Source organism: Equus caballus, chromosome 3 (assembly GCF_041296265.1).
Source record: "Equus caballus isolate H_3958 breed thoroughbred chromosome 3, TB-T2T, whole genome shotgun sequence".
Classification (NCBI taxonomy): domain Eukaryota; kingdom Metazoa; phylum Chordata; class Mammalia; order Perissodactyla; family Equidae; genus Equus; species Equus caballus.
This window is the reverse complement of record NC_091686.1, coordinates 22,784,763-22,808,098: the sequence shown is the minus strand read 5'-3', so window position 1 is coordinate 22,808,098 and position 23,336 is coordinate 22,784,763. Positions and strand designations below refer to the sequence as shown.

Here is a 23,336-nt window from a genome sequence, read left to right as displayed (position 1 = left end):
CACTCCTAGGAAAATTCCCTAGGAAAACTCTTCCATCTGTGGCCAGGAGATGTGTACAAGAATATTTGTAGCAGGAGTGTTTCTAATAGGAAAATTTTGGGAAAAAACCCCAAATGTTCTTTGACAAGAAAATGAAAAATTACTTTCAATATGGTTACAAAAGGAATATTACTCAGTAGTGAAAAAGAACTCTAGCTAATACGGACACGTCTTGAAAAACATATATTGGGTGAAAAAAGCAAATTGCACAAGATTGTATTTAATGATGTCATTTTCATAAAGCTCAAGATAAAGAAAAATCCCATAAGACAAAATCTCCACGAGGGCAAGGATATTTGTCTGTTTTGTTTACTATCCTATCCTCAGTGCTAGAAAAATACCCACTCATTGTAAGTGCCTAAAAGTTTTGATAAATTAAATAAACTAAAAGAACTTTTTTAAAGGATGCATTCATAGGTAATAACACTGTATGTTAAAAAGGGAACGACAAACAGAGAATTCAGACTAGTGGTTACTGGTTTAGGGGATAGCAAGCAGTGCCATGGAATAGAAAAGGAGCCCAGGTGGGTTGTGATATATCAGATTGCATACATACCAACAAGCAAGTGACTTTAAGTAGATTTAGTAATATTCTGGATTTAAAGATGGGTGGTAGGTGCATGGGTGCCATTTTATTATTATGCTTTATAAATCAAACACATGTTAAATAGATTTCTTTTGTAAATGTCAACTATCATATACTAAAATTTTTTAAAAAGTATGAATAAGGTAATAAAATAGAACCTCTAGGTCAGTAATCAGAAAAAAAAAGTGCAAGAATCACAGTTAGTTATAAATCAGCCTGGAATCTGAACTGGGAAAAATAATACCAGCATAAGTTCAAGTTATTTAGAAGTGTTTCAAAAGTCAGTCTTGAATGGGCCCTTTATAATTTTTGAACATATTTTATTAGTTTTTTGATGTCATGTCATCCATATTCTTTGAAGTCAAATTAGAGAGTGAAGATAAGAAAAAAGTTAATAAAGATCACCAATGGTTACCACTGACACATAAATAATGATACCATATTGGTGTGTATCAATCCAGATGTTATTTAAATATACATACACATATACACGCACACACTGGAGGTCTACTGGCCTTGGTAGAGTTAATAAGCTCATCTCAAACCCCAAACTGCCCATGACAGTTAAACATCATTGCCACGATTTCTAGGAGAAGCCATTGCTTAATTCTCTCTTTCTGCCTCCACTCTCTGACGTCCTTATATACTCCCATTTCACTGCACAGAACTGAGTCTTGCCACCAAACTTCACATGAAGCACTTTATGGAAGTTTGCACATCTTATGGAAGGTGTGTGCATGCATGTGTGTGTGTGTATGTGTGTAAGAGTGTGTAGGGGTCACAAGCTGGGGTCAAATTGCAGAGTGTGCCATGTTTTGTGGTCTCCAGGCTGCACCTCCCACCTTCATTCTCTCTTCTCCTCCCCACTCTCTTAAGCGATCCACAAAGTTCTCTTGTTCCCACAGAGCGGCTCTTCCTGCTCTCAGTGTCCTGGGAATAGGGGGTGGGTCTCAGCTTTTGTCTCCAGCACTTATTCTAGAAAAATATGAACAACCCAAACTCAAAAAACCCTGAGTGATTTATATCCTATAGAGAAGTTGAATAAGGGAAAAAATTATCCCTCAAAAGGAATATACGGCATTAGAAGCAAGTTCTGTTAATTCTTCAGAAAACAGATGGTCATCTTAGTTTACAAACCATCCCAGAGAATGACTTACAAGCTATTCCAGAGAATAGAAAAGAGAGAACTTCCCAATTCTTCCTATGATGTCCAAACTGATCAAGGACAGCAGGGAGAAAGAAATTTATGGGCCAGTTTTCACTTATTAACAAAGATATAAAAATGGTAAGTAAAATATTGGCTAACTGAATCCAAGAATATATATTTATTTAAAAAATAAATATTTTAAAAAATGTACATGATAGCATATAATGCACAGTGTTTTTCATCTTCCTTTTCTTTGATTTTTACTAAGAAATCTGTCTTGGAGTTAACTCAATATTGATATTGGTGCACCTAGAGCTGCCTGATCTTTTTAAACTGCTGCATATTATTCCAGCAGACAGTTTGAACACATTTTAAAACACTAGTTCCCTCCTAACAGACATTTAGTTTGTTTCCGGTCTTCTGCTTTTGCTGTTACAAATTATATAGGAAATATTCTTACATACATATCATTTTGCAAATGAAGGACTATGTATGTAGGATAAATTCCTAGAAATGGAATTTCTGGGTCAAAGGGTAATTTTGGTAGATATTGCCAAATTGCCGTCCAAAGTATTGTATCAATTTACACTGACAGCAGCAATGTAAGTTCAAACACTTTAAAAAAAACCTAAAGAAAAAAAGAAGGGCAATGAAAACATAGCAATTATGCTAAAATGATAGAATAGAAAGAAAACATTAAGAAAACTTTAAAAATGGACAAAATAAAACACAATGAAAGAAATACCAATGATTTCAGTTGTACTAATGATATGAATGTGTAAAATCTCCCTATTGAAATCCAGGACTTTTAGGTAAGATTAAAAAATAAAATCCAACTATGTTTTATGAGAGATAAACCTAAAACAAAGTGAAATAGAATATGGGCAAGTGATGTAAGGCAAAAAGAAAGCAGGAATCACAATATTAACACCAAACAAAGTGGAATTCAAAGCAAAAAGCATTAAAAGGGAAGAAGGCAGCAATTAAAATAGATAAAATATCCAGTCATGAAATCTTGTGTGTCAAATAACACAGAGATGAAAATGTATAAAACAAAAATTTTTATATATTTGTAGAAAATAATAGATGAAGAAATGGACAAAGACATTTTATATACCACTCTTAATCTTAGAAAAATTAAGCAGAAAAAGATACAGAAGATTTGAATAATATAATTATTCAGGTTAACTCAACAGAGAGTCATCACAATATGCATTCTGTAGCCCAGACAACATTATTTTCAAACACTCATTAGTACTAAAAGTAATTTTAGGCCACTAAAATATATTAATAAGCTAACAAAGTAGGAATTGAGAAAGTCATACTATCTGGCCATGAACAAACAAAAAAACCCCCTCAGCATTCATTCCACATTAATAAAAGTTTAAACAAAAATCTTAGTCATTTGGAAATTTAAAGAAAAGAAACATACGCTTTAAAATTATACTTGACAAAACTATAATTCTAGACAACTTAGAAAATAATGAAAATTAAAATAGTAGATATTAAATCATATAAAGTATGCAAAGTTGACTTCCATTTTTTAAATCTATAATTTTCTTAAAAATTATGGGATGAGGCTAAAGATGTACTCAGGCAAATGCATAGTCTTACCTTTTTTCATTATTAGTTAAGAAAGAAAGAAAAGTAGACATTCAATTTAGGAAGTCAGAGAAACAAAAATTCAAAAGAAAAGCTAAGACAAACTGGAAAAAGAAGAAAAAAAAAGAGTTTGACTTAGCTATTTAAAGCTATAGCAATTAAAATGGTAGAGTATTAATGTAGGGACAGCCAAACAGATCAATGAAGAATAGGGAGACCAGCAACAGACCCAAATATATGTGATAATTTAGGGGAAGAACAGATTTTGTCATCTAAGATGACAGCACTCATCTTTGGATTGTAAGATTATGAATAATTATAATTTCATTGTTTATCTTTTTTAACATTTTCAATATTTCTATAACAAGTATATATTATTTTCATGACGAAGAAAATTCAACAAAAGTTCCTTAATACTGATAGATCAACATAATATGAACAAGGAACCAACTCCTCCATTGGCTTCTAAAATCAATGTGGTTCACCTGCTAATGAAAAATTGCTTTTATCTGTTGTCATCAGTGGAGAGGGCTCTTGGCTTCAAGGAATTACAAGGTAAGTGTGAGGACATAAGTGGAAATAAACTATTCTTATAATCATGAAAAAAATCCACCGGGTTGCATCTATCTTGTTCACTGTTGAAGCCTTGGTGCCTGAATAGTGCCCAGCTGATGCAAGACTCAATAAATATTTGTGTAATAAATGAGTGGAGTAGCCTGGATTTATTTTTCTTGCTTCTGAGAGCTCTTAAGTTTTAATTAAAAAAATTAAAAAGTCACACATAATCCTGGCAGTGAATGTTTAGTGTAATCTCACATACCGATGGGGTGTAGCTTGTCGGTGTGAATTTGGGCCCCACCCACCACCGTCCTGTGGCTGTCACAGGTGGGAAGGCTACTTACTGAGAGGGGCAGGATTAGTGGCACTCCAGGAAGAAGGTTGTCTGCTGAAGACTTGTGGCTGGTCAGAACCTTGAACTCAAAGCCAACCTTCCCAGTGTTCTTCAGCTTGATTTCCTTCTCTGTGACATGGTCAAACAGCTTGAGAGGAGAAGAAGAACAGTGACTCCTCTGTCATTCATCGTGTGGGATGCTGCCATCATCCTCACAAAGGTGGGTAGACAAACATGCCTCGTGACACAGATTTTATTTTTTGTGATGTAGACACTGGCCAATCCACATTTCAGCATCAGAAAAAAAGATGCCTACTCTGGCAGGAAGAGCGCTGGACCCTGGACACCTGGCTCTGGCCTTAGTTCTTCTAACAACTAATTTAGTGTAGCATGGCCATGGGGTGAGCATCCAAGCTCCCTAGACCTCAGCTTCTTCACTAAAAGGAACCCAGGTTAGAGGATCTTAAAGTAAGCTTTCTACACTAAGAAGATTTGCCTTTTTGGGGCGTGGGGGATAAGATTAGAGTTCGGAATGTTCTGGAATGAATTTTTCTATTTATATGGAGGGATATGGGAGTAATAGGCTGGATATGTTCTTTTTTCCTGGGATTTTGCTAACATAAATCAGCAGGTGGTTCAGCAGGCCCAATAACCACAAACTGAGGCCACTTCAGGGGTCTCAGGACAAGCTAGGGCAAGGACTGCTGCTTCAAAGAATACACTCGGAGCTGAGGCAGAACCAACTGCACAGAGGACTGTGGAGAAAAAGAATGAAAGAGAGTTCTATTTGTCCGACACAATGGACAAGGTCTCAACAGGTGTTCGGTGAATTTGATTTTAGGCACAATCCTTAACCTACAAACACACACGCATACACACAATGCAGTAGCCAAATAATGGGGGTTCAATCCTCATTACAATTTGGTAGGAGATATGGTCTCTGAGTACATAACACAAAATCTACTTGGGAAGAGAGGATGTATAGACATAGAATTAACTGACAACTATTCCAAAGCAAGAAGGAGAAAGTGCATTCTATTAAGGCAAAGACTACACTTAAGTGCCAAGAGAAGGAAAAGTAAGAGAAAGATAACTGAGGGATGGAGCTGAGCTGGGTCTTACAGTATGTATAGGTTTGCGGTTGGCAAAGTGGAGGACGAGAGGGATACTATAAGAGGAAGTATGGAGGCAGGAAGGGTTGTGGTGCATTAGGGCCAGTGGGTGAACCAGCTCGGCCACAAACGAATGAATGGGCTATTATGGGGAATTATGAGAAATGAAGTTTACTGTTTAAGGAGCATCGGTTAATAGAAGGGCTTAGGATACCCCGACCCAGGTGGAGGAAACTGGCTCTGACCTGCCTGGGTGACAGAGAAAGGAACTCATGATGAATGCTTTCTCTGACCCAGGCACAGTATTGACCAGACACTGTACTTAAGTAACCACAGTCACCTGGTGAGACAGGCATCGCTATCCCATTCCCATTTTATAGATGCTGAGGGAACTGAGGCTTGGAGAGGTTAGGTGATGTGCTAGGGTCGCAGTCAGTAGGAAGTAAAACCAGGATAACATCCCAGTTCTTCTGACTAAAAAACCAAGTTCTTTTCTCAGTACTGTGTTCCTGAATGTTTCTGGGGTTAATTGGTCAGGGATTGATAGGATGAAAACGCAATTTTGGGAAAATCTATCTGGCGATGATGTTTAGATGGGTTAGCAGTAGAAGTTATGAATGGCTTGTAATCCCTTACTTGAGTGGGTCTCTGGACTAGCAACATTGGCATCACCTGGGAACTTGCTAGAAATTCAGATTCTCAGGCTCCATCTTAGACGTACTGAATCAGAATCTGCAGCTGAACAAGATTCCCAGATGATTCATATGCACCGTACAGTTTGAGAACTGCCATAATAGGTTAGGCACGGCTCCATGAGACCCTGTAGTGTGGTAATCACAGTGGTGAAGGGAAGGGAACACTGACCCAGAGGGATCCTGCTGGATGAATCAGCAAATCCTGGATGCTACAAGGGTGCTGGGAGACGAAGGAGAGAGTGCAGTGGAAAACGCCTTGGAGATCATAAACTCAAGGGACTGAGAAGATAGTAATGCCATTGAAAGAAACGGAGAGGTTGGAATGGGATTCTGGATTGACTGGGAAGATGTGAATTTTTGCATCTAGCATGCTGAATTTCAGGAGACAGTGAGAAGAGCAAGTGAAAATGTCTGGCAAACAGTTGGTAGTGGGAATATGATCAGGGTTGGGGGGGGTAGATTAGGGATCAAGAACAGGTGTGATGGAGAGACTGTAATGGTTGAGGTTCCAGGAGAGATTAGAGCCCAAGGACCATGACCTGTGTTTAAGGCAAAGCCAGAAAATCTCTGCCAGATGGCTGGCAATACCTGTAATCCATAGTTAATATCCTTGGTGTCAAAGGAATAGTTGACCAGGGATGCCTCTCCCCGTAGTATTATCTCGTAGATGGGCCCTCCTTCCACTTGACACAGAGCTTTGGCCTGTGCAATGATGTCACAGTGTCCATAGAAGGTGAAAGATATCTGGTGGCTACTGTGTGGCTGCAGCACTCCATAGAGGGGCAAAACATCGAACACCTGCAGAGAAAGTCATTCCATGTTAGAGCACTATCGGGATGAAGGACCTGCAAAGGGTGAGTTAAAGTTACATCAATTCACAGATTAATTCCTGACTTTAACTTGTTTGGCTCCATGAAAGGTGACTAGCCCAGCACCCTGAAAATAGATGACGGCAATGGCGGTAATAGTGTTCTGGCAAGATTTAGATTTCTAACTCGGGGCAGGTGCTCAGTAAGAAGAGTGAGTATCAGATGACTTTAGGGCCCTTGGGGTTGTTACTTACTTCTTCTACCCCAATGGAAAGTATCTCATCCTGTTCAAAGATCCATAGCAATTCCTGAAACTCCACCTGGCTCTGGTTTTGTTCTGTTCTTTCTGTTTCAGCAGAGTTCATTTTTAATCCCTAGAAATTAGAGGTGTGAGGAAAAGCTAGCAAGGATTCATAATGGGTCATTAACGTGCTCCTCCCCATCACTGACAGAAAAATGAAGTATCTTGTTAATATTTTAAAAATAGTACATTTTTTTCTATGGAGATAATTGGACAAGTGCCCCAAATGTATGTACATGGATGTTTCCTGCAGTGTTATTTATAGGAGCAGAACTTTGGAAGCGCACCGAATGCCTATCATTAGGGCATCACTTTCAATGAAGTGTGTGTGGTACCTCTCTCTATCCATGGAGGATGAAGGCGTATTTAGGGGCTGGGACTGATGTACACAACTTATTATTTAGTGAAAAAGCAGTTCCATTTCTGTAAAATGATATATGCCTATGCATCACACCTGAAGCTATGAGCTTCAGAGATTGGTACATGCAAAAAGAGATATCTGAGAGATTGCTAAAATTCCAGTGGCATTTTTCTATGAATGGTAGGATTTTGAGCATTTTTGCTTTCGTTTTTCTGTATCCTTGAGTTTTCTATGACAAACATCTTTGAAAATAAAAAAAGGAATTAACATTTAAAAGACAAATGTTTTATATATACACACGTACTATTCTAAAAGATTTGGAAAATAAATAAAGCCTTAAGGAGAAAAATACAAATCGATCATTAGGTTGCACTTTGGACATATGTATATGTATGTGTGTGAATAACGTGTGTGTATATGTATATACATATTTGTATTCTGATTTTTCAGTTGGCATTATAACGTGAGTGCCATCTTTCCATGTGACTAACTATTCTTCACAAGCATCATTTAAAATACTTCAAAAAATAGAACATATAGTATTTTTTACTTAATATATCAGACATTGCTCCAAATCAGTATACAGAGAACTTTCTCATTTTCTAAAAAAGATTTGATAGTATTGCCTTGTGCAGATATAATTTAATCTGATCAGTCTCCTGTTGGTGGAATTGTTTCCAATTTTTCTTGCTTTTACCAACAAAGCTGCAGTGTACAGGGTTAGTTACATGTCTTTATGTAAATGTAAATGTGTTTCTGGAGAATAATATCCTGGCGGAGGAACTGTGCATTTTAAATTTTGAAACACTTGCCAAATTGTATGTCATGGAGGCTATGCGAATTCATACCCCTGCCTGCAAAGGAAGAAAATGCCAGCTTACCTCCATTCTGCCACTACTGAGACAAACCCTATTTTAAAAGATCGTGTATCATCATGGACATATGGTAATTTATTTGTCCAATTTTTTGCTATTTCTAAAGTGTTGTAACAAACATCTTTGTACATAAATCTGTATCTCCAATGATTTCCTTAGGACATCGTTCTAGAAGGAGAACTTAAGGGTATGAATTTATAAACTCTCTTGATCACCTCTTTTCTTTACTATGGAATTATTGAAGAAAATAGTTCTCCTTTTGCAGCCTCTCTTTAGGGGCTGGGAAGAGCACAAGATCACCAAGGTCTAGACGTACTGGTAACTGACTTTTCCATTATAAAGTCCCTGTGCTGAGGTGTCTGGGCTCTCGCAGAGGTGTTGGTTCTGCGGGTGTTTGGTTGGGAAGCGACATGCATAAAGGTTTGCAGCCTGATCGCAGCCAGACCCCCGCGTTGCACTTGCCACTCCGCTCCTGGCTCTGTCCTTATTTTATGGGGAGGACCCTTGACTTGCCAACCCGGCCAGGGAAAGGAAACCGTACATCTGAGATGACAATGGTGGGCACTTGTGGCTTTTTGTGTTCTCTTTCTTCGGACCCGTCTTCATCCTCAAGGATAGTCCTGGGGAGTTCAACGAAATGTGGAGAATCATTCATTTGGCAGTCATCACACACAGTCTTCAGCTGTGCACTAGCCCTGTCCTCCTCTCCTATCCTGCTTTGCCCCAAAGAATAACTTGCGTTCCTGTTCAAGGGACGCCTTCCTCAAGAGGTCAGCTGGTCCGTGCGGTTACTCCCTGCCCCCAAACGTGCAGTCTAGGGTCTCAAATTGATCAGTTTTCCGTAGGCTCCAATTCTTCTTTTCTAGCTTATCAAATCCATGTCCAACCTGCAAAATGTTCTGGGAAGCTCTAGAAATTCTTCAGACAATTTGGATGTGTCCCCAGGGCTCAATGTTAAGTTTCATCATTTATTGGAGCATTTTATTGTGAGGATATAATGTTTGGCCAATTGTCATCTCCTTTTCTGCTTGCTACCCTTGACCTGACCCTTGCTGCACACCTGGGACAGATGGAAAGGACAACCTTATAGGAAGGGCTCAGTCCCCCTGGACTCAGGAGGTTGGGACCTCCTGAGAGCAGAGGTGACTTTCAACTTCCTATCCCAGATGCCTAGTCCAGGGCCTAACACAGAGAAGGCACTTGTTAAACTGCTGACTGGTGAGTGGCTAGATGAATAAATGAGGGGTGAGTTTGAGAATGTAAGTCAGTGTAGAGAAAAGAATGCTATTTAAAAGAATCCATTCTGGCTTTGCATTTGCACTTACTTAACAAAACCACCTAGATGAGTCTCAGGGGACTCTATGGCTGGGACTCCTGGTGAGCTGGCAGATGCTGAAGTTACTGGGATGGACTCCCCCTGGGACAGGGGGGCACTGTAGGGCTTCTTCGGCCACGTCACAAAGCTACAAAGGCATGGAAGAGGGGACACAGGCACACATCAGCTTTTGCAAATCAATGCCCAGTGGGTTCTCAGTTTCTAAGGCCAAGCTCCAAATCCTAGGCCAGGCAGATCTAGAAGGGACTGCCCTCCACCATCCCTTGGGCTTAGCTTATTCAAACCTTAGCTGAGGTTTTGCTTTCTCCTAAAAAGTTTCCTGACCACCCCCTTCCAGTCTGGGCCCAGAGACTCTCCTCTGAGTACCCACAGCCCCTGGGCTTCCCTCTCACACTTGTTTTTCCCTTCCCTGCTAGACTGTGAGCTCACCAAGGACCTGTATCTAATATGGCATCTACTGCAATGCCTGGCCTGGAGCAGGCACTCAGGCCTGGTTACGGATGAATGAGTTACCAGGTCCCTGGTTACCTGCTCCCAGATAACCATAGAACAGGGCCAGGACCAGGGTGAGGCATGCAAGGCCCTCGCTCTCAGGGTCCTGGATGTGCCGGCTCAGCCTCTGCACGGCCCTGCCTCCTACTGTGTCTGCCCTCTGTGCCTCCACTCTGTCCCCCTGGTCCTGGCCTTACCAGTGGGCTTTGCTGCCTCTCGAGTTCTCTAAGCAGACGACCGAGGGGGAAATGGGTGACTGCATCAGCTAGTGCTGAAGTCCACATGTCCAGGTTTCACTGACTAGAAAGGCCTTTGGTCACAAACGCTAAAGTGGTGGGGTCACCCCCATCCTTCCTGATCCCCTCAGGGTGCACGTGGCTTTTTATGGTCTCTTCCCCTCCCCCATCTCAAGCCCTTCATATTAACTTCAACCCAATTTCACATAGATTCATTCTACCCCCATATGCGCTCTAATTTTTCTCAGAGGCTCAGCAGAAGTGTCATTTATTATACGAAGCTCCCACCACTGTCCCATCTTCCCAGTGGGAGAAGATTTTCCTCCTCTGAAGTTTCACAGCATTTCATCTGCACCTCTTTTAGGATACTGTCCACTCTCTACCATGTCCCTGAGTGCATTTCCTAAACTTTGGGCATTCCTCCACCAACGTCATGATTTCTGCCATATGGAGTATCACCTAATAAATCAATTTTATTGAGGTATAATTTACATACACAATATACTTATTTTAAGCATAGAGTTTGATGAATTTTTACAAATATATATATAATATATATATAAATACATACAACTGTGTAGTCACTGCCATATTAATACACAGAACATTTCTATCATCCTAGAAAGTTCCCTCATGCCCCTACTCAGTCAATCCCCACCCTGGCTCCAGACAAAGAGTCATCTGATATATAAGTATGTTACCATAGATTAGATATGCCTACAGTTTCATATAAAAGGAATCATAAATATGGACTCTTTTGTGTCTGACTTTTTCCACTCAGCATAATGTTTTTTAGATTCATCTCTGTTATTGCAAGGAGCAGTGGTCTGTTCTTTTTTTTATCGTTGAGCAGTATTCCATAGTATGGATGACTAGTGTCTTCATATTCTTGTTGATGGACACCTTGGCTGTTTCCAGCTTTTAATACTATGAACAAAGTTGCTAAGAACATTTGTGTTCAAGTCTTTGTGTAGACGTCTGTTTTCATTGCTCTTGCGTAAATTTCTAGGAAGGGAACTGCTGGATTGTATTGTATATGTATGTTTAACGTCATAGGAAACTGCCAAATAGTGTTCCAGAGTGGTTTTACACCGCTTTACACTACCACCCACAGTGTATGAGAGCTCTGATTGGTCCACATCCTCACCCACACTTGGTATTCAGTCTTTTTCATTTTAACCATTCAAATGAGCATGCAGTGATAGCACATTGTGGTGGTCACTAATAGGCTTATTTTAAAGGAAAAATTTATATCATTACTATAAATTACAAACCAGTTTTATCTACCATATTTAGAAAAATCAATACGATGGAAAAAAATCAATGCTATTACTTTCTTGCTTGGTGAAGGCTCTGAGCTGAGCCTTGTTTGCTCTTTTAAGAAGACAGATCAGTGCAGTTTTCCCTTGGGAAAACACTGTGAGCTCCAAGGAGTGCCTGCTTTACAGCCCCCATTGCCCAGGTCTTATATAGAGAGCATGAGCTCCACATATGTCTGATTGAATGGCTAGGTGCATGGATGGATGTTGAACGAGAACAGGTAAGCAGCATGCAGGGTAATTTGACTATTCTGCTCCTCCACTTCCACCCATCCCCACCTGGGGTGGCCTTGGAGAAGGACACAAAAGCTCTTTTCATCTTGTTCCACAAGCTTCCATTTGGCTTATTCCAGACCAGACGTCGCTAGTTGACACTCCCTTAGGTAGAAACCACACCATTCTGGGCAGAGGCCTCATGTTGGGCTGGGTGCTGGGAAGCTCATTAAAATAAAGATTCCTGAACCTCATCCTCGGGTAAATTCTGATTCAGCAGGCATCAGGTAGGGCCCAGGAGTCAGATGTTTAACAATCTTCCCAGGTGATTCTATCGTACAGCCAGATTTAGGACCCGTCATGTGTAGGAAGGGTAACACCATGGCCAAAGACTGGAGCTGGTGATGAATATGGGGCTATCACTCAGCCTGACCAGCTAGGGACAGTGGAAATCAGCAGAGGATGATCTGGAGCACTTATTAAATCACCCCAGGTCAGCAGAGACGCCTGGGGAGACTGCCAGACCACTGTCCCACATAATAGCACTCTTTCATCTAACATTTGCACCCCCTTGGGATGTTGTGCTGAATGGAAAAAAAGATAAAAGGCAGATGGGAATATCTGTAAAGGAAAATACAAAGCTGTGGAGTGTCTGTAGACCTGAGGAAAACAACACCTCCGTTGACAATGATACCTGGACAACTGGGAAGTGAGAGGTCTCTTTGGAAACAAACAAAGGAGACAGACCAGTAAAGCAGCCCAACTGCTAACAGACTGAGCCACGGGAGACGGCGCAACCTTTATCCTCGTGAACGCCATAAGTTGTCATTAAAATTGAAAACCTGCTGCAAAAAATTGAAATAGAATGTTGGTAGAGTTTTTTGGATCAGATTTCATTTTACCCTCAGGAACAGATGATTGCTTTCCTGTTATGCTGACCCCGACAGGATTAGACTCAGTTATTTTTAAAAAAGACTGCGTAGCAAGCGAGGAAAATCAATATTGCTCCAATTTCAGAGCTCCCCACATCAGACTCACTGGAGGAGCCAGGAAAGAAGGCCTCCCTTTAGCCGTGACAGAGCTGCAGGAGCGTCAGACACACTGTCGATCAGCCATGCTGGTTTGGGCTCAGCAGTCTCCCTCTTCATAGTTTATATTCAATTCTTGGGTAGGTTAGGGTCCATACAATCTTTTGTGCTGCGAATTAGAAAAGTCCACCACCCCTATTTTCTGCTCTCCCTGCACTGGAAGCAGTGTTGCACCAAAATAGAAACCCAGAAAACATGCTTGTGTTTCAGTTAATATTCTGTGTTGTAGTTGAGATGGTATCTGGAGATGGCATGGTGTATGTTGGACACCTGCTGAAGTCTGTGCAGTGCAGTGGAGGTCTCAAAATAGGAGGGACAAGCCTTGTAGTAGTAGACACGTGACTTATTCATCGATTGATTGGACCTGGATTCTGGGAGTGTCTACTACAGAGGGTGAAAATAGCCACTGGCTGGATAGAAAGGTCCTGCAGGATGCTGTTGGTGCACCATCGAGATCCCCTTCCCTAGGACAGTGTACCCATCCTCTGGGTGTTGTGAGTGTTGGCTGTACCTCTCTGGAGATTGCCCTGGCTCGGTGGGAGCTGTCTGGGAGGTTATGTCCTCCATCCCATTAGGGTGCAAACTGCAGGCAAGGACTGTTTGGTGAGGGTGAGGGCTGTAAGAGCCCAGCCTCCTTGTCTCTGAATGGGACAAACTCGCACGCAACTCACACTCCAGAGTACCCCACTGGGTCAGGCAGAGGCTAGACTTCTTCTGAAATCACATCTTGCCTCTGCTCTATCTTGTTTCTCTTACCCTCTTATGGTTTCTCCTGAGAGCCCTCCCTCAATAAATCACCTGCCTGAGAACAACCATCTCAGGCTCTGTCCTAGGGAACCCGCTGGAGCACTGTATGGTTCCCAAGAAGAGAAAGCCAGTTCTTGCTTAAAGGGACTCAGAGGCCAGAAGGTCAGAGTCAGAGACATAGGACTGGGTATAATTCAGGGTACAAATGCTCCAACAGCAAGATGTGCAGAGAGCACAGTGCTTCAGAGCAAGGCTGTGAGGTCAGACGGCATGGGTTTGAATTCCGGCTTCCCCATTCATGCACTGTGTGACTGGGAAGTGTGTCGGTGAGAGAACCCTCCTCATCCGACTGCTGTGAGGCTTAGTTCATGTAGCGAACTCAGCAGGGTGCCTGGGTCATAGTAAACGTTCAATGCACGTGAGCTGTTCTTGTGCTGGGGTTGGTGGGGATTACCTTCATTTTTGGAATTCAAGTGAGGGAGAGACCAACTTGCCCTGGATGTGTGAGGAAATCCTCATAGAGAAGGAGATAGTCTAACCGCATCTGGAAGGAAGAGTGGTACTTTCTTGGTGAAGAGTGGAAATGACGTATAGCCAGAGGGAAAAGTATCTGTAAAGGGAAATGGAACGAGAGAACTTGGACACTCCAGGGATAAGTGAGGAGTTTGTGGCAGGAGGAGGGTGTGTGGTTGGTGCCAGATGGAAGCAGACGATAATGAGGAGGACAATGATGATGACAATGATGATGATGATGAAGACTGTAGAAGCAATGAGTTGGGAGGCAGTGATGACCAGCGGTGGGGGCAGGCACGACAAGAACGGGGGAGAGCAGCCATGGGGACTGGAGAGGTGCTGATCCTCCCCTGGCCTCTTTACTTTTTACTGTTCTCACATGCTTCTTCCTCCTGGCATTGGGCGGAGGAGGTTGCCAAGCACAAATAGCAAATAGTAGGGGGAACATAGGTGACCAAGGGGTGCTGACTGTGGTGGCCCCTACTGTCTCCTCCACTATTCTCTTATTTCCATCTCTTCTGTCTAGCCAGCCGCTCAGCCTTGCTCATAATGGACAGGCCGAAGAGGCAGTAGTAGAAAGAGTCTTGGGTTGTGGTCTATCAGGATGGGATCCTCAGCCCAGGGCCGTGATCCTGCCCTTCCATCTCCTAATATGTACTGGAACTTCCCACCCCAACTCCACCTTTATCTCCATTTTCACCTCCTTCTGAGGCTGCTACTACCTTCTAATCCACGCTCCCTTCTGCAACCCAAGTGAACTTTCTGACCACTTCACTTCCCCACTTAAAACCTTTTAGAAGGCTCTCCATTTTCCTGAGGATAAAGCCGACTCCTTAGTGAGGCTTACAAGACCCTTCGTGTTCAAGCCTCCTACCCCTACCCCGGTTTTGCTATCAAAATGGGAAAATGACCTACCGCGCCACTGGTGTCCTATCAAGGCTCCTAGCATAGTTCAGAGGGCCAGTCCGAGTTTTCAATAATCCAAGGATATGAATGCGTGCTATTCAGCATAACTGATTTCACTGTTGAGACAGTTTCTCCCACAGTCACATCTCATATTTCCATTACTTTTAATTTATAATCTGTGTGCCGTGTTAAGCAAACCACTCCTCTTTACTTGTTAGATCTTACCAGGTGGTTTTTTACATTCCCAGTCTTCCTCTCAGCTAACTTTTGCTTCTTTCATTTTCTTGAACCGCTCTCTCCCTCCCTCTTTCCCTCCCTCCCTTCCTTCCTCTGACTCTACACATCACAAACCTGCTCCAGATTAGATAGGCCCCGATTCCCGCTTCTAAAGGGAGCAGAATATAATCATCACTTTAAATCACGTTAAAAGTGGGCAAATTCCCGAGCCTCTCTGGGCACAAACACCAAGTCCCAGCCACGTTTCCATTTATTGCCTGGCTTTGTGGTCTTACACTTGCTGATCCTCCCACATTGGGAAGCAAACGACAGACGGGAGCAGATGGGGCTGGCTCGGCGCCTTCCCTGCAAGCACGTTCTAGCTCTGCCGCATGAGAAGGGGAGTGAGCTGCAGATATATGCCCACGATGGAGAGCTGTCTGCTCCAGCCCTCTGACTGCGTTATGTCCCAGAATGCTTCCGACTGGCCACCTGTGGTAAGGTGGAAGTTGGTGGGACATAACTGAGTAGCTGGAACTCAAGTCACTCAGACCCTAGGTGGTGAAAAATCATATTTTTAAAGGTCCTCAAAAGGAGTTACAATTGGAGCTTCTAGAACAGTGGTTCTCACTGCAGCTGTCCATTGGAATCACCTATGGGACTTTAAGAACAACTGATTCCTGAGTCCCAACCATGGAGATTCTGATTTCCTTGGAGCCAGGATATTTAAAAGCTCCCAACATGATTCTAACGTGCATTCAAGGCTGAGAATCACTGACTGGTGATTCAGTGGCAAGAATGTCACAAAGAATGGTGATAAAACAAGAGGCCTGCTATGAGCTGAATACTTGTGTCCCCACCAATTTCATGCGTTGAGATCCTAACCCATAAGATGATGGTATTAGGAGGTAGGGCCTTTGAGAGGTAATTAGGTCATGAGGGCTGAGCCCTTATGATCAGAATTCGTGCCCTCATAAAGGTGACCGCAGAAAGGTAGCCTGTCCCTTTCACCATGTGAGCACACAGTAAAAGATGCCATCTGTGAATGAGGAAGTGGGTCCTCACCAGACACCAGACCTGTCTGTACCACAATCTCGGACTTCCCAGCCTCTGTAACCATGAGAAATAAATGTTTATTGTGTATAAGCCTCTCAGTCTTTGGTATACTGTTAGAGCAGCCCAAATGGACTAAGACAGGCCCTAGTTAAGTAATTGCAGCCAACACTTACTCATCACTTACTCTCTACCAGAACTGCCTAATTAGGTCTTCACAACAGCCCGACGAGGTTGGTACTTTGATGGTCCTCAGTCTTCAGAGGACAGAAGTGAGGCTCAGAGAACAAGTGGCTGAGCTAAGTTAACCTGGCTCCAGAGCTCATGCTCTTAATAACTTTACTGGACAAGCTATCGGATCCACAGGTGAGGGCTTCTCAGGTACTGCATGCCATGCTGTGGCCATGGTGGTGACTCATAAAGTAGGCTCTTTCATTTTAAAAGTAATTGGAATCCACAACATAAAGAACATAGACTGAATTGTCTAGAACCTTTCATTGGAAAAAGAGAGACCCATCCTGATTGTATCTAGCTAACGAAAAGCAAGACACAGTTGACCTTGCCCTTGCAGTGTCTTCCCACAAAGAGTTTTGCTGTGAGGTGAGTAGTGGAGGAGGGTGCCCAGAATCTACCTTGAAGCTCTCAGGAGGGATTTCTGTGAGAAACGGCCACTTCTATAAAAGCTCCAGAAGATGGCCCCACTGCTACGTGCTCTTAGAAAGGCTGCCGAACAGGTAGGCTGGGAAATCTCCCTTACAATCAGCTTCAAAGCTCTTCAGAAATATTTTCAAAACAGGATGGTTTTTAAAGTCAACTTCTTTTAATGTCTGGTCTTCAGTAGATGTAGCTGGCTTTGGGGGGATTTTAATTAATATGAACACACAGCTAAATCCAACGAACTCTTTGTAAGAATCATATCACTGAGTGAATGAAGCAGACACAACCCTCACTCAGGTTCAGACATGCACTGGTACTTTCCACCGCTTTCTTTAGAAGCCAGCTTAGCTCACACTGAATATCTAAAAGGCCCTCCACCGATGTCAGAGACGTTGGGAAGATGCCCTAAAAAGAACGAATCTGTAATAAGGCAACTGGAGTTCTTCTACAATAACATAAAAGCAGTAGAAAAAGTTTTGTAACACTCAAAATTGAAATGAAAAACAGGCCAATTCATTTCTCTATAGAGTAACAGATATGGTCTCTCAGGCAACTGGACTAAACTGAACTGCAAATAGAAGCAGACTAAATGATCCCTAACATGGTGATCACTTTTAAGTTAAATACGAAGAGAATGAAAGGTCTCCCTCTATTTGCCCTTGAGTCACTTGCAGGCCAACTACAAAGGCAGGAACTTGTGTTTGGAAGTTCAGACTTCAGAGACGGCTGACAGCCCTCCCATTAGTCCCGGAGGCTAATCTGATCCCTGGTCAGTAGATTAGCTGGCCCATCACAGCAGGAGCGCAGATTCCGGATGGACGGGCTATCGGAGGCCTGGGTGGTGGAGGGCTGGGGAGGCTTCCGGGGCATCAACACGGAGGACGAGCAGGTCTGCTGGAGGTTGACCTCCACTGTTCTCTTTCACAAGGGGCTTCAAACTTACTAACAATGTCATTATTTATAATGGAGGTGAGGAAACATGGGCATTCATTTCATTATTATTCTTAAACTGTGTATGTACATTATATACACCTTTACATATATGATGTAATTTCACCATAAAAAGAGAATGGGTATTAAGGAACATGTGGGGTAAGAAAGGACCTCAGCTGGGTAAGGAAATCATTACTGATCTTCCAGAGAGGCAGTTTCAGTTAAGTGAGGGGGCCAAAAGCCAGCTTAAATTGGGTTGGGGGGTATATGGGGCAACTAGTGTATTGTTTCTGTACATTTCCTCACACAGAGATGGTGATTAATACAAGAGGATTAAGAAAAGGGCTTTCTTAGATGTAGAGCACTCATACTGAGGGCAAAGTCATAGAGAGCTGGACATAGTAAGAATGAGGGGAGATTACGGATAGGGAGGAGCACAGACGGAAAGTTTGGCCTTGAAAAGCAATAGACGTTAGAGGGAAGGACAGGAGATGACGAAGGCGGTAGCCTGAAGAAAAGTAATCTCTGGTGTAGACTAGGGGAAACCAGAGAGAAGCAAGCCACCTAACAGTGCCGTAGGAATCCGGAGGGAGGTAAGCTTGAGTAAGAAGATGGTGAGGAGAGCTGAAAGGAAGGACCACTCTGGCAAACACTTCCGAGGAAAAACTGGTGGAATGCACTGACCAATTGGGTACTGAGGGGAGAAGCAGAACTGGGGAGAGATGACACAAAATCAGACAGGCTAGAAGGCTGGGCATGACCTTGGGAATGTTCATGATCGACTACCAGCGAATGACAAACTGCCTTCCAAAGTGATTGCATCAATTTACACTCCTGTTAGCAATGCAGTCTTCCACGTCCTCAACAACACTTGGTACAGTCATATTTAATTTTATCCAATGTGGTGGGTACACAATGGTGTCTAGCTGGTTTTAATTTCCACTTTCAACATTACTAATGAGGTAGAGCATCTTTTTATATCTTTATTGGCCATTCATATTTCATCTTCTGTGAAATAACTGCGTATTTTCTCCTGTTTTTAAATTGAACTATGTGTTTTCCTTCTAAGGCATACTTTATATATTAAGTACACTAATAATTTGAAGGTAATACATATGCTAAAAACTCCTGTCAATTTGTGGCCTGTTTTTTAATTCTTCTCACAAATAAAAGCTATCAGATTTAATGCAGAAATTATGAATAGTTTCATCATGGTTTTGTGCTTGTTGTATTTTATTTAAGGAGTTCTTTCTTATTTAGAGATCATTAAGACATTATCCTACATTTTCTTCAAATTTAAAAAATTGACTTTCACACTTGCATTTTTAACCCATATGGAATTTTTTTTTTTTTTGCATATTGTGAGTTTAGGGATCCAGTTTTGCTTTTTTCTCTATAGCTAACAGATTGTTCCTGGATTCTTTACTGAATAGGCCATCCCTTCTCCTTTGTTTTACAGTTTTAACTCTGTTATGTTCCCATACATGTATGGGTCTGTTTCTGGACTCTATTCGGTTCCTTTAGTCTATCTGTGCACCAATACCATACTCTTACGATTATTATATTTTTATAGTAAGGCAATATCCGGCATAGAAAGACCTCGTAGTTTGGAAGGGCTTGGCTAGTCTCATTCCTCTGCTCTTCCATATAAGTTTTAGGATCAATCTGTTGGGATCTTAACTGAAACTGCATTGAAGCTATAGACCATTTTGGGGAGAAATGATGTCTTTACCAAATTGAGTCTTTTAAATCAAAGAACATAGTATGTCTCACCATTTATTTAGGTCTTCTTTAGTGACTTTTAATAAAGTTATTTTATACATAAAGATTTTGCAGTGTTTTGTTAGATTTATTACTAAGCACATTTTTTATTACATTCTATGTTCTGTTTGTCACTGCTATATAGAAATACAATTGGCTTTTATAACATATCCATCCATCATCCTCACTGAATTCTTTTGCTAATTCTAATAATTTGCTTGTTGATTATTTTGAGTTTTCTATGTAGATAATCATAATGTGACAGTTTTATTTCTTCCTTTCTAAATCTAGTCCCTTTCATGCATTTTTGTATCCTCTCGCATCAGCTAGGATCTTCAGTAAACTGTTGAAATGCAACTTTGTCTTGTTTCTGACTTTAAAGGTAGTGATTTTAACATTTTATCATTTTCTCAAGTTATCCTTGATCAGGTTAAGGAATTTTCCCATGAATAGTTGTTTAGTTTTATTGAATGTTTTTTCTTTAATCTATTGAGATAATCATATGGTTTTTCTTCTTTAATGTGGTAATGTGGTATATTAAATTATTAGATTTTCTAATGTTGAAACAATCCTACATTCCAGGAATAAATCCAACTTGGTAATGATATTCTTTTTATCCTTTGTTGAATTTAGCTTGCTAATATCTTGGTGGATATTTTACATTTATATTTTTGAATTAATGAGAAAGAATGGCCTGAAATATTTATGTCTCTGACCTGGCTTAATGGGTTTTGGTATGAAGATTAACTTAGTTTCACAAAATGTGTTGGGTAATATTTTCTCTTTTATTTTTTTCTAAAGAGATTGTATAAGTTTGGAATTATTTGTTCTTTGAATGCTTGGAAGAACTTGCCTTTATCAGGACTTAGTGTTTTATTATAGAAAGATTTGAAACTATTCAATTTCTTCAATGATTATGAGACCATTTGGATTTCTTTTTTTGGAGTCAGTTTTGGTAAGGTGTATTTTTCTAAGAATTTGTCCATTTTATCCAAGTTCTCTTAAATTTTTGCCATAAAGTTATTCATGAAAGTCTCATCTTTTTAATTTCTGCAGCAACTATAGTTATGTTACTTGTTTATTCCTAATAATGGTTGTGTCTTTTTTTCTTAGTTTGTCTTATGTGAATTTGTGAATTTTATTAGTCTCTTCAAATAACCAACTCCTGGCTTTGTTGATTCTTTGGGTTTTATGTTAATTTTCTCTCTCATTAATTTCTGGTCATATATTCAGTATTTCCTTCTGTCTACTCTTGTTGGCTTTATTTATTTACTCAACTTTTAATGTTGTGAATCTTCAACTCAATTTTCAGCTTCCTTTCTTTGATAACATAAGCATCTAAGGTAGGCTTTTCCAATGGCAGCACTATTGACATTTTGAACCAGATAATTCTTTGCTGTTGGCGGCTGTCCTGTGTATTGAAAAATATTTAGCAGCATCCCTGGCCTCTGCCCACCAGATGCCAGTAGCTCCCCGAATTGTGATAATAATGATAAGAATAATTAAAAAGTCTCCAAGAGGCAGCCCTGTGGCCGAGTGGTTAAGTTCGCGAGCTCCGCTTTGGTGGTGCAGGGTTTTGTCGGTTTGGATCCTGGGTGAGGACATGGCACCGCTCTTCAGGCCACATTGAGGCGGCGTCCCACATGCCACAACCAGAAGGACCCACAACTAAGATATACAACTATGTACTGGGGCGATTTGGGGAAAAAAAGAAGAGAAGGAAAAAAAAAAAAGATTGGCAACAGTTGTTAGCTCAGATGCCAATCTTAAAAAAAAGTCTCCAGACATTGTCAAATGTCCCCTGGGGGTCAAAACCCCCTTCAGTTGTGAACCACTGATTTAAGGCTACAAATTTTCATTTAAGTACACTTTGGCTTCATTACATTAGTTTATTTTCCTCACCATTCAATCTAAGTATTTTCTAATTTTCATTGTAATTTTTTCCACCCACAGGTTATTCAGAAGTGTATTTTAAATTTCTTTATTTTAAAGTATACTTTTTTTGGTGAGGAAGATTGGCCCTGAGCTAACATCTACTGCCGATCTTCCTCTTTTTTTCTTCTCCCCAAAGCCCCAGAACATAGTTGTATACCCTAGTTGTACGTCATTCTAGTTCTTCTATGTGGGATGCCATCACAGCATGGCCTGATGAGTGGTGCATAGGTCCACGCCCAGGATCCAAATTGGCAAACTCTGGGCTGCCGAAGCAGAGTGCACGAACTTAACCACTTGGCCATGGGGCTGGCCCCAGAAGTGTATTTTAAAGCATCCAAGCCTATGTTTTTGTTTACTTATTTGCTTTTAAATATGTATTTTTTATTGATTTCTAACAACAGATTTGTTTTAAGCCTTAATGTATGGTAATTTTTCATAAATATTTTATAGGGCTGGGAGATTTTTTTTCTTAGAGGAATGTTCCACATATACCATTTATATCAAGCCTGTTGTGTGCAAATTGTCTGTAGCAGTGCTGTCCAACAGAACTTTCTGCATTAATGAAAATGTTCTATATCTGTACTGTTGAATACAATAGACACTAGCAACATGTGGTTATCAAGCACTTGAAATGTGGCTAGTGTGACTAAGAAACTGCATTTTTAATGTCAAAAAATTTAAATTTAAATAGCTACACGAGGTTTGTGGCTACTGTACTGGGCAGTACAAGCAATATAATCTTGCTGATTTTTTCGTCTGCTTGAGAGAGTGTTGTTAAAGATAGATTTGTCTATTTCTACTTGTAGTGTTGTATTTGCTCTATGTATTTTGAAGCTATGTTTTTAGATGCATGAAGTTTGGAATTATTATATCTTTCTTGTGAACTGAACTTTTTAAATGATGTAGTACCTTTTTTGTTTTTAAGTCTATTCTATCTGATATTTCCTAGCTTCCCCAGAGCTCCCTTAGAATTTGTCTATTATATCTTTCCCCATCTTTTTACATTACTGCGTCCTTATTTTTTAGGTGTGTCTTTTAAAAATAGCATAATTCTGAGTAAAATTCAGAAGTACAATCTTTTTCTTAGCTAGTTTTATTTACATTGATTTCAATTACCAGTATATTTGGATTTACTTTATCACCTTATTCTGTACTTTTTATTTATTTAGTTCTTTCTCTGTATCTTTTCCACGTAACCCCTTCCCCCACTTTTTGATTTATTTTGGATTGATCATATTCTTCCCCTTCATTTAATTTTTTTCCTCTTCTAGTTACATATTTATTTTCTTTAATTAATCTTATCAGTGTCTAAGATTTACCTATTCCCTCTTCTTGAACAACTCAAAGACTTTAAAATCTTTAACTCTAATTTCTCCCCTTCTGTCCTGAATGGTATTTTAGTCCTATATTGATATTATCTTAATCCCACAGATGACACATTATTGTTATTATTTTATGTAGTTAACGGTAGTTTAAATTTACCTGTAATGTACCATTTTCTGGGCTCAGAAA

At 40.7% G+C, this 23,336-nt stretch overlaps 1 protein-coding gene across 6 annotated transcripts in view; it reads right to left on the bottom strand.

Moving 5' to 3' along the window:
• HYDIN (HYDIN axonemal central pair apparatus protein) overlaps nucleotides 1–23,336 on the bottom strand; it is a 335,806-nt gene that overhangs the window by 120,125 nt on the left and 192,345 nt on the right. For 5 of the 6 annotated variants that reach the window (XR_002806835.2, XM_023637294.2, XM_023637295.2 and 2 more), the window contains exons 24-28: nucleotides 9,745–9,882; nucleotides 8,961–9,039; nucleotides 7,137–7,256; nucleotides 6,662–6,871; nucleotides 4,277–4,414 (exon numbers count right to left, since the gene is read on the bottom strand). Coding sequence is in view for 5 of the 6 variants with exons in the window: in XM_023637294.2 (XP_023493062.2) it covers nucleotides 4,277–4,414; nucleotides 6,662–6,871; nucleotides 7,137–7,256; nucleotides 8,961–9,039; nucleotides 9,745–9,882 (685 nt within the window). In the remaining variant the exon portion in view is untranslated. The remainder of the gene's footprint in view (nucleotides 1–4,276; nucleotides 4,415–6,661; nucleotides 6,872–7,136; nucleotides 7,257–8,960; nucleotides 9,040–9,744; nucleotides 9,883–23,336) is intronic. The other variant, XM_023637296.2, reaches the window with a different exon arrangement.